Raw genomic sequence first — 17061 nt, 5'->3', positions numbered from 1 at the left:
TTAAAAGTGTATGCCGCAGCTTCATTTAATAGGAATTTCAGACTTGATTTTGCAATAGGGTAACAACTATTTCTGACTGATTCATAAAAGCATGTATCTGCATGGGGAAACTATGGCACGTGTATTTTTTTCTAAAATGCACCAGGAATAGTAGTTCCTAATTGCAAAATGTAGTCGACTTGAGGATTGGAAATTCAAACCTGGTAATTGCCATCGGGTGTTGCTATAATAGTGCGACTGTTTCTCTTATTCAACGGGAATGCAGCGACTTGAGAAAAGAAACTCATGTCATGAAAATAAGATTAGAATTTAGAGAACATTTTTTAATAATAAGTTCATAAGACGAGGTCATTTCTTCTTCCGGTAATTTATAATGCTGAAGACTATGCACAATCTTAAAAACACATGATAGCCTTTACCATGTTTTGAATTTCCACTATTCACTTTACGAGACGATAGAATTCAAAATATCAATCTTTATTTTAACTGACAGCTTTTATTACCTATATTTCATCACATTTACAATTTTTATAAAATATCGTCACTTTCATGGTGAAAATTGAAAATCAAGTAACTCGATTTGCGATGCAGCAAACTTTAAACCAAAAATTTATATTCAGGCAAATAATTTAACCCTTCCTAATCCGCAAGATTTCAATCATTTCTTTTGGAGCAGCTGAAAATCTAATTTACAGCTTTTACGCATGTAAAATTTTTATGGATCTTTTCCAATATTTTAGTTCCTATTTTCTACTGGGACATAAAGTTAGGCAAATTTCACTACACTGCAATCGAGATACGTGTTTTTCTGCTTACATCATCGATAAGTAAGTTCTTGATGGACACCATCAGACGATTCTTTAGAGGGCCTATCGTACAAAGAAAATAATTCTAAGGCAAACAATTTTTCTTATCCTTTTTTCCAGTCAGTCAGAATGGAAATGTACGTTTACATCAGTACCATTAAAATTCATTCTTCGCATTAATTGATGAGTTACAAAATCCTGACGTAAAATGCCTCTCAAACAAAGAACCCTACAACAAAACGGCCAAATCGGCCTAAACACGGAATCCTACGATTTTCTCAGGGATGAAAGAGAGTCTTCCCAAGTATGACCAGTTTTGAGTGTCCGGGAAGATCCTTCTTTCATCCCTGAGAAAATCGTAGGATTCCGTGTTTGGGCTGATTTGGCCGTTTTGTTGTAGGGTTCTTTGCTGTTGCGATAAAAGTAGAGAAAAATGTCATAATAATTTGACTGCAATCGCACTTGAGTTATACGAAATTTTTACCCAGTAATACATCACATTGTTGAATCAAATATTTTCTATCAGTATATTCATGAAAAAATAAAAGTTATGATTGAAATAATGAGACGTTTGAATTGCCAGACTAGCGTCATATTCATATGAGACTAGGCAATAAACATTCTGGGAGAATCAACATTTTCTCAGACTTTCGAAATGTTAGCAAAATCTCCAGCTGTTATTAAAAAAGAAATTATTCGTAGAGACAATCAGTGAGAAGGAGCCAAGCCATGTACTTACAAGAAAATACAGGCAAAGTAGCATGAGCATATTGAAGAATAAATAACATTTGAAATAAGATATCAATTAAAATTGGGTCTTTTCTGTCTAAACACATCTTGTAGTTTTGATACTTCAGAATTACCTCTATTGGTGCTCGCACAACTCATATTGCGGCTAAAATTCAAAGGAATTCAAATTTTATATTTTTTGGTGTTTTTCAAATCACAAGTAAAGGAACTGCTCGAAATAACCGAGTATTTCTCTTTACTTACTCCACTTCGTATTTATTTTCTAGAGATGTCATGGTTTTCCATCCGAGAAATGTACATAATTCACCGGCACACGATGAATAAATAAATAAATGAAATGAAAAATGAAAATAAAGTTAAATAGATACATCGCTTAATATTATAAGACAAGAGTCAATCACAATTTTATTTGAAAAAGTCTAATTCCAAAAATAAATACAACTATTTTAAACACCTAAATTTGGCAGTTTCCAGTTAAAATCTTTGGCTTGCAAACCATTTAGTCATGAAATCTTTGCTCAAACATATATTTTTGAAACTAAATTCTTAAATAGTCTTGAATAGTAAAAATCATGACTTTCCAATTTCCCGAAAATCGTAAATTGCGTTATAGTTTTGGTTCTGAGCCAGGTAGGAACAGTTATCAGTTTTTGCAACAATAATTTCAGAGAGCTGGGAAAACAAAGAAGGAGCTTAAAAACAAAAATAAATAAACATAAATTTAACCATACGAATACGAGAGCTTAGTAAAAATAGAAATAAAGTAGGTAAAAACCTGCAACATTCATGCCATGAATGCCTTACAATTTAAGGAGGAACTTTAAATCGAGTACATATGAACATACAGTGGCTAAGAGGAAATAAATATTTATAAGTACGTATACATGTAAATATGTACACTCATTCATGCAAGTGCATACTCTCGTACCCTCAGATAACACAGTCACGCTTATAGATGCAATCAGTTAAACCAAGGTACTTTGTGACAGTTACCAAATTTTTGACATTGGGTTGCGCAATGAGAAAAATTTTCTACGTCAGTCAAACCGATCACAAAAAAATAATCACCACTTATTCCACATCGGCCGGTTTTAGTCGCGCTGCAAAATTCAGAAACCTAGGGAGTCGCCAGAATCTGTCTCACTTGCTACCTTTTCTCGGTCCCTTTTTGGGGTGAAAAACGTCATGAACTAACAGGCCTTGGAATGCGTTGTTTTTTTTTCAGTAATTAGAGATCTCAATAGAACTAAGGCAAGAGTCGAGGGTTGAAACGACCGACATGGAGGATCATCCCTGTGGGGTTGTGACGAACGAAGTACAAGAAGGGCCTATCGAAACGGAGCCTCGGGTTATCCGGAAGCCTGGCTTGTCTCGGCCGCAGATTCAGCGGCAAATGCGAGTAGATATCATGGTCCAGATCATCCGGGATGGGGTAGACCTCCGGGTCCTCTCTACCGACCCTCTGCGGGGACGAGGGGTAAGTCTCGACGTGGTGTCGCGCCCCGGCAGCATCCTCGCCGCAAGTGCTGAAAGTGTTGACTTGCACCATATCGGACAGGTAGAGATCGTTGGTGTAGCCGTTGAGCCCTCTGAGGTCCGCTTTCTCCGAGTCGAAGATGTCCTTGAGGCCCATCCGCTGGAGGGCAGACGTGACGTTGAGGACGGATCTGTGCGAGAATCTGGGGAGCTGGATCTCGAGGCCGGGCCTCAGGAGGAGACTCCTGAGGAGGCGAGACCAGCCGCCGCGCCTGTACGAGGTCTCGATGAGGCGCTGCTCCAGGCGGGCCAACCCGTCGCCGGGGGCCACCTGTCCCTGCTGACCGGGGAGCACGAAGATGGTGCTCACGACGGAGTCTGATCCGATGGAGACGGCCGTGGCGTCCAGACCGGGCTCGTAGCCGGCCAGAAATCCGCTCCTCCACACCGCCGCCGGCACCGGGACCAGCCTCCTCTGCCGCGTCGAGGGTCTCACCACGAAGTACATCTCCCCGTCTCGGCCGTCCGTCGATGCGAGATCGCAGTCCGTCTGCAAAAAAAAAGAAAATACCAAATGAGGGACTTGGATGACAAGGCGCATAAGTGCAGTTTTTGAATAATGGAGCACTGGAAAAAAAACACATTGGATCTAGAGTCCAGACTCTTAAAAACATCGACAAGAAAAACTCTTGATTCAATCAGAATCTAGCTTAAATCAAGAACCAAGCCTTTCAATTTAAGCGGATTTCGTTTTGATTCAAGCACAAATCCGATTGAATCAAGAGTATTTTTTCTTGTCGATGTTTTCAAGAGTTTGGACTATAGATCCAATGTGTTTTTTTTCCGGTGAGATATTCGTGATTTCAAGTGGACGTATTTCTGCTGAAAGGAACTATGTGCAAGTGGAAAGATGGGGTGTGCTCGTGTTGGGCTCGATAAGAAACAATATAAAAGTGGATATAGTTCCTTTTGAGAAAATGGAAAAGCGGGATTTTACATTAAATCAAGAAGGACTGAGAGCTACCTCGTGAGCCGTGGACATGTGACAAGAGCGTTGTGGACAGGGCTCATGAGTTAAAGCGCCCCGACGGCGAGCTCGTCGTCGTTGTAGAGCCTGGTCGTCACTGCTGACGTTACTGGCGCTTTAAAATTCCCATTCATTCTTATGGCCCGAGCTCTAACGAGCACATCCCATCTTTCCACGTGCACATAGTTCATTTAGCATAAAAACGTCCAAGCAGAACTAGTCTTGACGCATATTCTGCAAAAGTTCGGTCCCGAATTCCAATTTTCAAGCATCAAAAAGTCAGTTTCTATCATCAGAACTATCTTTCTGCCATAAGGATCCATTTAATTTCGAAACTTCAAACACGTATTTCTCGAAATAACCAAAACGGCACTTATGCGCCTTGTCTTCCAAACACATCAAATATATACTTCAGTATAATTCTTCACTTCAAAATGTGTCACCATACGCGAGGAAAGGGATCTTACGGTCAAAGCCGAAATTCAAAATGGACCACCTGACAAGGAGCTTCGAATTTAAGCATTTTGACACATGGACAAAATTTTGCAATAGGTTGGTTGCGCTGGTCTCAAAATCGTTTTTTGATGCTTGATTCTTGTCGATCGGCTACAAATATTAAGATGCGTCCGAACAAGAACTTTCTACGTCCTATGTTAACGGAGATATCGCGCTTTGAAAAATTCGATTTATGACGTCATACACCGCGGTAGTGCATACTTCGTTTCTTCCACTCTGTTTTCATCCGCGTTTCACCTTGAGCAAACAGTACAAATGTGTGTCTCACTGATTGATGAAAGCAGGGTGAAAGAAACCAAGGGTGTCACTACCGCAGTGGACGACGTCAAAAACCCGACTTTTCAAAGGTTGTCATCTCGATTAATATTGATTGTAGAAAGTTGCTGTTTGACCAAATCTTATTATTTTTAGCTAATCTACAAGAATCAAGGTTCAAAACACGATTCTGTGACCAGCGCAACTGACCGATTCGGAACAAACATTTCTGGCTCAGTTTAGAAACAACGTATAGTACGGTTTCAGGACATTTTGTCAACGATTTTTTGTCCAGTTTACGCCCACACGTAAAATAAGCAACAGTGACTTGGTCCAAGCGTTATATTTTAGTCGATATGTAAAATTATATTGACAATAGGGAAATGCGAAATTGAGAGAGAAGGAGGTGTTGTTATGGTTGCTCTTTTTCTAAATGAAATGTTATTACTTGCTCCTTTTAAATCATCTTTTTAAATTGTCATTAGTGAATATTTGGTTTTATTTCTATCCTTAAAATATTGAATGTACAATATACCTTATATATGTATAGGTACTGTTTTTAATTTTTTCTTTACGAAATTATCACTTCATTTTGAAAAAATTTATATTCTTAAAACGTGACAAATATTTGTAAAACCTTTTCCAAGCGACATTAATCTCAATGAGCCCCAGTTATGCCGACAGAAACTGCAAAAATGAATAAAAGAGGAAAAAAAAACCAAGAAGCACGGAATCTTTAGTTTTAACCTATTTGTCCATCGATCTTTTAGAGTCAAATACGTCAAATTTTGAGCGTTTCGTTGCGCTTACACCTCGCTGCAGCACAATAAAAGCACAAAATGTAAAAGAAAAGAATTAAAGTGCTTTGGAAATCATTAAATTTGACACGGAACCACCAATATTTAAAAAACACATATATATGATTATTCTCCTTTGATAAATTGATAAACATTTTTTCCCCCATCAATTTAAATGAGAATAATCAATGCAGAGTGTGCTAACATTTCAAAATCATGAGTTAAAAAACGCTGACTATGCGAGTATAAATATTAAAGCCGAACAGAGCGGAGCGGCGTGCTGCCAGCGCGAGAGGCTCACTGGCGCCTACAAACCTAAGTGGATACTTCACGCATTGCACAATGCTTGAAGTATCCACTTAGGTTTGTAGGCGCCAATGCACGTTTCGCGCTGGCCGCTAGCCCGCCGTGTGGCGGCGCCTGAATCAACTATTTCACAACAGAAGTGTAGCACAGTATTATACGAAATTGAACGTATTAAGAATGACAGGCATCCTTTATTTAAAAGTACAGATCTTTCCTCGCAAAGTAAATCAAGATACTTATCGTACTCAGGAAAAATCTAAGAGTCTTTAGCTGAGGCAAATATAGAGGTTCATCCGGTTCAGGTATAACAAGGTGGGAATTTCTTGAAAGATAAATAAGCCCTGTTACACCAAAGAGGTGCAGAGAGTTTTAGTGAATTTTATTTCATGGAATTGACGCTCCCCCATTTTTACCAAAACTCTCAACTACATATTATTCTCCGTTGGACCAAACAGACAAAACAAAAAAACAAGCAAACCCTCATTCTTCCAAGACATTATATATTTTCATCCAAAACGTCGTGAGCAATTGTCGTTTGTATTTACATGTGGGCCAATTAACTTAGGGTCTCAACTGGCACGTGGACCAAAACTCCCGTGTCGAAAAAACGCGTGGACGTAAATTACTGGAAAAAACAGGTGCGCGGACAAAAAATCGTTGACGAAATGTCCTATAACTTATAGTACCATTAGTTTCCCTTTGTACATAAGTGTTTTTGCGGTTGAGCCAGAAATAGTGATTTCTAATAGCAAAATGAAGTCTACGTGTTACCTCTTTATATTCCACGTAGAACACGATTTGCGCAACAAAAATTACTGAATTTGATTCCTAATCAAGATATCAACGTTTTTATCACTGGTTACGAAAAATTTGAATTACCCGCTCACGTGAAAAACAAGAGTCCACCCGAATCAAATCGCGCACCGGTTTCTCTATAAGAGAGAGTTGGTTTTCTTTTCCCACCCCAAGTTGTTCATAGTGTAAAATGTGCGATAGCTGGCTCGAATTGCAGACATCGAGGTGGCATATTTTCATACTGCAAAGGCCACAATTACCTTTAGTGTGCGATTCAACTTGAGTAGATTATGGTTTTTTTTAATGATCGGGAAGTTTGAATTTACGCATCAAAGAACATTCATATCTTGTTTACTTTCAGTTAGTTTCGTTGTAAAAAACGTGTCCTACGTTTCCGCATTTTTAATCATCATCCCTTTGTTTCGAAAGAACCAGAAATCGTCGCTCCTCCGACGTGAGGGTGTACCTCGATTTCCACATGAGTCTCAGAAAGCATGGATTTATACGTAAGACGGGGCTCACATGGAAATTGAACATATTTCTGCCAAAAGGAACTATGTCTCATGGGAAACCTATGCACATAGTACCTTTTAGCATAAATACGTCCAATTGAGATACGCTCTTAAGTCAGAAGAGTGACAAAATGTCGATGCTCAGCGAAGTTATTTTCGCATCAGACTCTGAAGTGAACGTATTTCTGCTAAAAGGAACTATGTGCGTAGGGATTGTGTGTGACATAGTTCCTTTTAGTATAAATAGGTACGTCCAAAAATAAAACCAGAGCAACGCGTAACGTGCAGGCGCGAAGCGCTGAAAAAAACTAAAGAGTGCTGAAAAACTAAAAGGAGCTTCCTTAAAATATTCTCCACCTGCAAGGAACGATCCAAGGGTTTTTTCTAGCACTAGGCCTTTTTCAACTTTATTTACGTAATTATATGTATGAGTCTGCTTTCATAGTTTTAAAAATCACAAATTTAGCTGAAATTACCTGGAATATGTTCGCTGCGAAGGCTGCCATTGGCGGTTTCAAGTTGAGACTGGACCCTCGAAGGTATTCGGGAATACGACCCAGAGTTTGGCGTTTAATCAAAAGATTTGTTCGCCGCCTCAACACGTCACCGATTGTAGAAAAGTTGACTTCCTCTACATGACCGTCATAGTATTGCTGCGCCCGCTCTTTGTAAAATTCAAGTATTTTTCCTTTGCTCTACAAGGAAAGAAAAAAAAAACAATATCACTTACAGGGTCTTTAATCATGCTTAAAAGTTTTTACAAGATCATTGCTGTGAGTTAGATGGACTGTTTCGAAAGGTAAGATAGACAGAGCATTTGCTACCTGTCTAAGAGAGAGCACTGCATAATCAAATTTTAATCCTCTAGGTTGAGAGTTGGGTCATCGGAATAGCTCCTACTCCTCGTCCTCAAAGCTTGTAAAAAATTCAATTTCAAGGGCCCTAACATTTGTTTCAATGAAGAGCAGTTGTTTTTATCTCAGAGGAGCTTACCGAGAAACAAAACAAAATATCTAAAAATTGTTGGAATGGTATGTGTAAAAATAAGTTCAAGGATTGAAAAATTTCATGGTACCCAGGTAAAGGTTAATGCGTATGTTACACCCCGTTGGCGAAATTGCCCAGTACGGAGACCGGATAACTTTTTTGTCCCGTCCATCCTCGTTGGCCAGTCCGCAAACTGACCAAGGCTCTTGCCTATTCCGTGAATTGGTTAGCAAGTCCGCGGACTGATTGGTCAAAAGTCTAAAAATTAGTTGGTGCCGGTAATTAATTTGGAATGCAATCCATAAGCTAATCGACGAATATCCCCCACTGACCGACCTTTGACGATTTAATTACTAGATTTTGAACGATCCAAAAAAGTATCAAAACAATCTATAGGCTACGTAAATCCATGTTACAACTTATTTTTGTACTTTTCTGAAAAGTTTTTCATACTTTTCGAGTTTTTTGAATGCTTATACTTTGCGTATCGTGGATGTGCGTGATGCATATTCATCAATTAGAGGCGTTATTCCGCTTTACAAGACTAGATTGAGTTGACAGAGGCGCCTTAATCCAACTATTCGTGTTTCACGGATGTGCGTATTGCATACTAAAAAATTGAAGGCACTTTCGCTTTCCTCACTTCTTATTCAGAGCAGAGATCCACGGGACTTGTCAGCTGTAGTAATCTAATGACAAAGTACATACTTAGGGAGAGTATTACCAGTTAAAGACACGAGACCAGAGCATCTACGGCCAAAAATCGAACTGGCCATTCTTGAAAAGACTTAAACGCCAGAAACGAAAACGCGATAAATACATTAGAAACTGTGATAATTGACTCGTTTTGAATAATGGATTATAAAATAATGTGATTAATTAATTAATCGCTTTAATGTTCCAGAGCTCTGAAACTTAGAACGGATCCATTAAAACTGTTTTTTATTGTTTTCCTCGTATTTAAAATTCTGGCGTTTACGTATTTTTCAGAATCACCGATTCAAATCGGCGATTATCTCAACTACGAATACTACACTGACAGTGAGTTCGCTACCGCGCGGCGCCTTGATGCAACTATTCGTGTTCCACGAACATGCGTGTTGCGTGTTCAAAATTGAAGGCACTTTAGCTTTTCTTACCTCTTCATCATTGCATGAGAGTTGTCAGTTGTTGCATCTGAATAAATGAGTGCGTGTAGAGGAACTATTGTCATCTCAATCATTTTACTTAAAAAAAGTGCCGCTCTCCGATTGATCAACAAATTTCATACAACTTTTGAAATTATTTCTGAACAAAGATGGATATTTCGCCGAGAACTATCCCCTTTCTGTTTGTTTCACACATCTCTCCCTCGATTAAACAAATGTCTGTTATTACTGTTTTATTTTCTCGGATACCGCATTTGTTAAAAAAAAACATATCATTTTTATCAAAAGCCCTAAAATGAATAGAAAAAAAGTAATTGTAAACTTGATTCTCGTGACCTGTGAATTCTTGTAAATTGAATTGGTTTTTATTTTAATACTTTTAAATTTCGTAAAAATCTCGAGAAATATTTGCCGTAAATCTGTTAGTGGGGGACATCCGTCAGTTAGTGTATGGTGCAACTGAATGACCCCGTTGGCGTAGTTCTCAATCTTTAGACCGGCCAGTCCGCAGCAGCGAAGACAATTTTGCCAACGAAGCGTAAAACATATTTTTAAGTTTTTAGTTTCTTTGTGAGATTTTTTGAGCTGAATGTGTTGTTTTTCTTATTTCAGTAAGGTGTCATAAGTAAAAATGACTAACCCAACAAGGCAAATGAGACAGTATCTCTCCCATAATTAAAAGAATATGAGAAAAAATTTCTGGAACGAAGAGTAAGAAAATTGGAGACTCTTTGTAGAAAGAATGATTGAAACTAATATTGAGCCATTGAAGACTAGAGATAAGGGTGTTTACTTGTTATTCACGAAATTGTTAAAAACTGTAAAAGACCTCTCCAAATAAAGAAAATTAATATAATGCAAGTTTATACGCTAGTCTATTTTATCATTAAGTATCTTGATCATCACATTTCACAATATCCGGTAATGTTTAAGATTTCCATAGGGAACCAATTAAATGTTATTCTTTTACATTTTCACAAGTATTCTGGAAAAAAGCAGGAAAAATTCCAATAGATATTGTTTAAAACTAAATCCAAAGGAGTAAAATGTTCCAAAAATGTGATTCATTATCAAACTAGTTACTTCGGCGAAAACAAAGGTGTATCAAAAATATGCTCCCGATACAATAAGATAATAAAATGTTGAACTTCAGAAGAAGAAAGGGCGGGGAGAAGAAACTTACCTTATCACTGTACAACTCTCGCACAAATGCTGCCGTTGAACTCCCAATGTTTCTAGAGTTGATGACCGACTCAGTTATATTCTGGAGCACTTGGTGAGGGTTGAATGTGACCATATCATCCAATCTTAGAACATCATTCATTTGGCCAGAGGTTGAGCCTCTAGCACCGAGGAATACCATGGCCAGCATTGAAGTCACAGCAAACGGCGACAAAACCAAACTTCTCGATGAAATCATGCCTTTACCCGTGATTGAAGTCCACATGCGGAACGACAGCTCATTGCACAGGTCAGAGAAGCGTCTAACATCATCTCCTAAGAAAGCTATGCTCGCCTCCAATCCCATACTCTCATGAGGAGCGGGGTGCAGTTCGACCGCTGTAGGTGGCGTGATAGGGCGGTACGCCCCAGGACCTGGAATCTTCGGGATGCTTGGCACCGCGCTGAAAGTTGGTTTCACAACGGGCCTCGATGCTGTTTTCTCGGAGACAAAATCGTTCACAGGTTCTTTCGCTGGCACAGGACTCGCAGTGGTAGTTGTGGTTGAAGTGGTTGTACTGGGCTCCGTTGTAACTTTGGTAGATGGAACCACTGGAGCTGAGGTCGTGACCGTCGTGCTAGTAGTTGTGACTTCAGGTTCCTTGATTGTCGTCTTGGTATCATCCTTGTCCAATAATTCTGTTCTAAATTTATTTAAACCATCATCGAGATTTGGGGGGATGGTAGTTACCTCTGCATACGATTCCTCTGCTTCGGGAATCGTAGTAGTCTCGGAGATAAAATCTTTTTTCGTTGTCTCGGTGACTGGCTCATTATACTCGGCTGTTGTTGTTAGTCCTTCTGACTCTAAATTATTATCGTCACTTGACTTAGCTACTGATTCACTTTTTTGTTCGATGATTTCGACGCTCTCCAGGTTTGAGCTATCCGACAGCCAGTTTTCTTTGGAGTCTGTCTCTTTTTTGGAACCCATCGTTGTGAGGCTGTCTAAGATCGTGGTGTATATTACTCCTTCGGTGCTATCCACGACTTCTCCGGCCGTTCTCTCGGTTTCCGCTTCGTCGGTCATATTACTGACGATTTGAGATTCTATCGACCCAGAGTGCTTCATCTCTCCTAGAACAGCGTTTGGCATAAGTAAGGCACCTTCCTCTAACGCCTGAACTAAATCTCTATTGAGAGTCGTTGAATTTGTTAAATGGGAGTCAGGGCCTTTGCTTTGTAAAAGAATGTTCGTTACCGCCGAGATTCCATCTTGGATGTGATCATCTATGGAGGAATTGGTGGTCGGTTTAATTTCAACCTTGTCCGTCACTGGGTCATCCATTGTGATCTGTGTGCTTTTCAAAGATGAGGTTTTCTCTGGAGAAGATGCAATCGTGCTCTTTTCGGTAGTGGCAGCAGTTGACGTATAAATTGTACTGCTGAGAGCATCACTCATAGGGTCATGCTTTAGACTGAGTGTCGAGAGCTTTTTCACAGCATCGTCTATTGAGCTGAAGGTTCCCGTGAATATTTGACCGTGAGAACTGATTTTCTCTGTGCTTTGATCCGACATCAACTTCGAGGTTGTTGCGGTGGATGGAGTCGCGGATGTTGAGTGGCGGTAAGACGTGGTATGTTGTTGTGTTTGTACCGGAATATATTCTTCAAACCTACTCGTAGTTGTCGAGGGAATCCTGGGCCGGGACTCTCCTTTCAAGGCATCAGTTGAAACACTGTGTGTTGAAGGACTCTTATTAGACAAAAATTGACTATTAGAAGACAGTTTCATTTGAGTAGGTCGGAAACGCTGGGTGGTATCGGATGAAATCTTTTGCAATCCTGCATTCTTATACGAGGGAGTTGAAGTTGGTGTATGGTCTTGCACCGAAACTTTCTGGAAACTTTGAGAGCTTGAAGTGTTTTTCAGACTTCCGAGGGTTGATGAACTTGGTGGGGGTTTCGTTATGTAGTTTTGATGACCGTTTGAGATAAATTGCGCCGCAGTGGTGATCTTAGATGACTGGGGAATTTCGGTGGTTGTTGCGGGTTCTTTATTTGAGTATCTTTGGCTTGACATCAAAACGCTTGATGTGTAATTTTGCAACGAGGGACGGATGGAATATGTGGAAGGTGTATTTTGGTACGAGGTCGTTGTGTTAGGAGAGCTGAAAGAATTAACAGATGTCGACAGGCCTGGCGTCCTATTCGTGGCATTCCTGAACATTGCCGTAGACATATACATTGGTGATGAGCCTCCTTGTTTAAAAATATTTGTTGGGAAAGGAACTCGCTCTAATGGAGGGTGACTGGTCAGGTTCATCTTGAGAGAATTGTTATGTGCCGCTGCAAGCTGAGCTGCTGCATGTTTGAGTTGTAGCGGTGTTGTGGGATAGTAGTATGGACCATGCAAAGATCCGCCTGGCTTTTTGACTGGATATTTGTATGTATACTGAGGAGAGAATTTGGTCGGTGGTGCTGTTTCGAGTGATGGTCTCTGCGTGGTAGTGGTGGTGCTGGTTGTCGTTGTTGTTGTTGTCGTTGTTGTGGTGGGTGCGTATGTAGTTGTAGGTGGCACCGGTGTCGTAGTCGTCGTTGTACTGCCCGTGGTTGTGCCCAATGTAGTTGTTGTTGTTGCAGCCGCTTTGGTTGTGACTGGTGTTGTATTAGTCGTTATTGTTGGTTTTTGTTGACTGGTGGAGGGTCTTGGAGTCACCCGAATCGGTGCATGTGACGCCGAGTCTCGCACAGCCGTTGTGTTGGAGGTTTTATTCAAAACTATAGGCCGTAGCACTGGTTTCTCAGTTACTTTTGATAAAGTCGGAAGTTTTGTATAAGAGGTTTCTACTTTCTGTTGCGTTGAATTTTGACTTCCATGTTTGCTTTTTAAGTCCAAAGTTGACCCTGACTCTGATGGCCGGGTGGTTGGAGTCGATGATATGGAGGTCGAGGCAGAGTTTGTTTTCAAAGACTGCTGCTGAGCTGAGGTAGGAGCAGTTGTTGATACAGCAATTTTCGTTAGTGGAACCGAGGGTTTCTTATAAGAGACACTAGGCTTCGATGGAGTCGTTACTGGTGAAGTCATCACATTTGTCTTGGGAGGTGCAGTTGTTGTGGTGGTTGATGTTGTTGTTGATGACGTAGTGGTAGCGGCTATGATCACTGTTGGTGCTTCTGTGGTAGATGATGCTGGTTTTCTTGAGGAGCTGGCCGTGGCACCGGTAGAAACAGACGGTGATGACGTCGCGGCAGATATTGTCGTGGGATTATTTCGAAAGTCTGCAGAATAATTGTATTGCACAATCCTATTTGAGCTAGATGAGAATGGTACATCATTTGTAGCGATTTTATTCGTTGACGAGGGTTGCTTTCTCGTTTGATCGATGGTTGATGGGTAAGGAGAGGAGACCTTATTTTGGAACTGCGAATGAGTGGTAGATGGATTAATTCTATTAGAAGTCGTGAACATTGGCTTTATTTTGGTGAAATTGTTGAACGTTGAAAGTTTATTATAAGTGGTGGTTTTTGTGAAATACGGTTGAGCGGTTGTTGTACTGTGCGAGATCGGTGCTGTTGTTACCATCGGTGTCGTATGAGAGGCGAATTTAGTAGCATACTTATCTGGTTGCTTATTTGAGCTCGAATGGTACTGAATGGACGTTTTAGATGTTGTCGGAACTAGAATTGTCGAGAGGTGATTCGTGACACTGGAAGGTTGAGCAGTCATTTGAGAAATAACATCTGATAATGATGCAGCCATTTCATCGTTCAATGAGATAGATTGTGTTTTAAATGGAGTAGAATAAGTTGTCGATGTGACTGAGGGTGACGCAGTTGATTCTTTCATGTAATAGAAACTCGGCGATGAGTTATGTATGGCTTGTAATTTTTCAGAGCTGAAAGAAGGATACTCTGGTTTTGGTGTCGTATAGTATTTGTTTGTCGTCGAAGATGGTTTTGCAGAAAAGGAGACAGGACTGAACTTCTCTGTGGAACTAACTAGATCTGTTTTGATGGAGGATAAAGGTGCATGGTCAAATTTATTTGAATTTGAGAGCGTATGCACGTATTTTTCAGTGCTGTGCATCACGTAATTATTTCTATCGGTATTTTGTGACTGATGCATTGGTTTTTCTGAACTGTGTCCAAAAGGCGTGTATTTATTATTAGTCGAACTTGAGTGTGTGTTTGTGTTTTGCGTGGATTGCGAAGTTTTGTCGGGGCTAGGCGTTGAATTTTTTATTTTATCTTTAATTGAGTTTGTCAAATAGTGCTTTTCTGAAGTTGATATTGTGACATAACTTCCCTCAGTAGATAAATTAGGTTGTCCATTATTTTCCACTAAGGAACTAGGAGAACTAAGGGATGAGAAATACTTATTTTCTGTAGTTCCTGTGGGGGCGTGCTGCTTATCAGTTGTATAACTTGAATAATGAAGTTTCTCAGTGGTAGGCGTCTGGTAATTTGAAAAGTATTTTTTCTCTGTGCTCGGGCCGGTGTAAAAATATTGTTCTGTACTCGGAGTCAGGTGTTGTATTTTCTCAGTTGAATGTGAAATATGGTTTTTATTCTTATCTGAAGTTGAACTGGAGGATATGAATCGATCATTAATAGTGCTCGGTGGATTTGAGTAACTCATCTTCTCATTATAAAAGTTTGACGACGTAGACTGTGTTTCTTTTTCGTTTAAAGCGTTGGAGACGCTGGGATAGTTATATTTATCATTCGAAAAGGTGGACGTGCTAGAGTAGCTCAATTTATCGTTCAAAGAGTTCGGCGGACTAGAGTAGTTCAACTTTTCTAAAGAATGATGGGAAGAAGTTGGTTTTTCTGTATTAGAAGAGCTGGCATAACTGTACTTGCCGAAAGTTGTGCTCGGTGGATATATATATTTTTCTGTCGTCGAAGAGGAGCCATATTTAATTGTAGTTGGCGAACTTTGGGAATATTTTTCTGTGGAGACCATTGGAGACTTTATCTCATTAATTTTAGTAGTAGTTGACGACACAGGCACCTTACCCGGCTTTTTCCCTGAAGATTTTATGGGCACGTTCTCGATTGGGATGTAATGAATAATCGTTTGCTGCGTCTTCTGGTACTTGTCATCGTTCGAGTCAAAATTTTCGGAAACCGAGTTCGGTGTTGATTGATAATAGCTATTTTCCGAGGCCATGGAAGATAGATCTCCCAAATGATTAATATCGGAGGGCGGCAGAGACTCGTCCGAATTATCTCCGAGTAATCCTGGCAAAAGGATGCTCCATTCTGGATTGGGATGAAGATCCATCATGGGTTTTGGATAAGGTTTCGATTGAGTAGCAGCTAACTCTGATTTGAGGACATTCTGAACGCTCTCGACCACTTTGTGAACACCTTGGCTGTTGGACGACGAGTCGAAATCGTTTGCGGCAATATGGGTTTGCTCGTCCGGCAGCGCTGCCATGCTCTCGTGATAATAAGTCGGAGCAGAAGCTTCGCCAACGATACCCTCGCTATCCCCGCCGGCGATTAGGCCTTGAATCTCCTCAAGAGTCATAAGTCTCTTGACCAAATCTCCCGTTTCGTCAAACGTGTAAAACTCGTAGCGATCAGGCTCCAGCATGTTGCCAGGACTCCCAACGATATTCGGTCGTGGCTGAACTTGTCCAGGAATTTCTGGAAATATCGTTTTTGTTCCGTTCCCATGGTCCATGATTACTGATACGGAAGTGACAACGCTAAAACATAAAACGAACAACAATAAATTATTTTATCAAGGCATACGCTATGGCTGTCAAAAACTTACTAATTTTCAAGCACTAGGTAATATTCTAAAGAGTTTGACTTTTGCTCATATTACTACGAATAGTTGCGGTTAGATTCATCAGTCATTTAGATAAAGAAATGACGATTTTCCTATCTTGCATGACATTCAATTTTCTAAATGAAATGATTGTGATAGAAGAGAAAATCTCCATCGAACACAGTTACAAAAATAAACGCTGAATTTTAACGCATGATGAATTCAATACCCGCAAACAACACACTTGATCATGACAAAAGCCATGAGGCGCCTTCAAATTGCTGAGATGCAATTTATCCTACCTACATGTAAAGTCAATGTTCTCAATGCTTTTTAAACTAAGCGAACCCAACTAATCGTGATCTGATAAGTCTGTTTAACTTTTCAAAAATTGAAATTTTAGTATATTCCTCTGTTCGAATATGAAAAAAAAAACCCACACCGCTCAATTTTGATGCCTTGCCTTTGAAGCCTTGTTAAAAGTTTCAAAACGTTAAAAAATCTTTTTCATAATATCTGACGCATAGACTCACCTGGATCCCAAAACTTGAGAGGAATCGTCGGAGTCCACCGACTTGGTTGGCTTTGGGGTGATGGACAAAGTAACAGGAATACATGCTAAAACCGGAAGCCACCTCCAAATTGTCATTCTGAAAGGGGAAAAAAACGTTCTGTTATGAAGAAGTAATACAGTCTTATTTTTTTTCCTGCAAAGAAAAACTTATTTTACTGAGAGCATC

General features: G+C 40.0%; 1 protein-coding gene across 1 annotated transcript; it reads right to left on the bottom strand.

The window, feature by feature from the left end:
• Positions 1-461: 461 nt before the first annotated feature.
• LOC109043179 (uncharacterized) lies at positions 462-16239 on the bottom strand. The gene is made up of 3 exons (XM_072306092.1): positions 10559-16239; positions 7717-7935; positions 462-3582 (listed from the first exon to the last, which is right to left on the bottom strand). Exons 1-3 carry the CDS (start codon positions 16229-16231, stop codon positions 2803-2805), a joined length of 6672 nt encoding a protein of 2223 aa, XP_072162193.1. The 5' UTR covers positions 16232-16239; the 3' UTR covers positions 462-2802.
• Positions 16240-17061: the final 822 nt, after the last annotated feature.

The sequence above is a fragment of the Bemisia tabaci genome, chromosome 1 (genome assembly GCF_918797505.1).
Source record: "Bemisia tabaci chromosome 1, PGI_BMITA_v3".
NCBI lineage: Eukaryota > Metazoa > Arthropoda > Insecta > Hemiptera > Aleyrodidae > Bemisia > Bemisia tabaci.
This window is presented reverse-complemented; position numbering and strand designations above follow the sequence as displayed.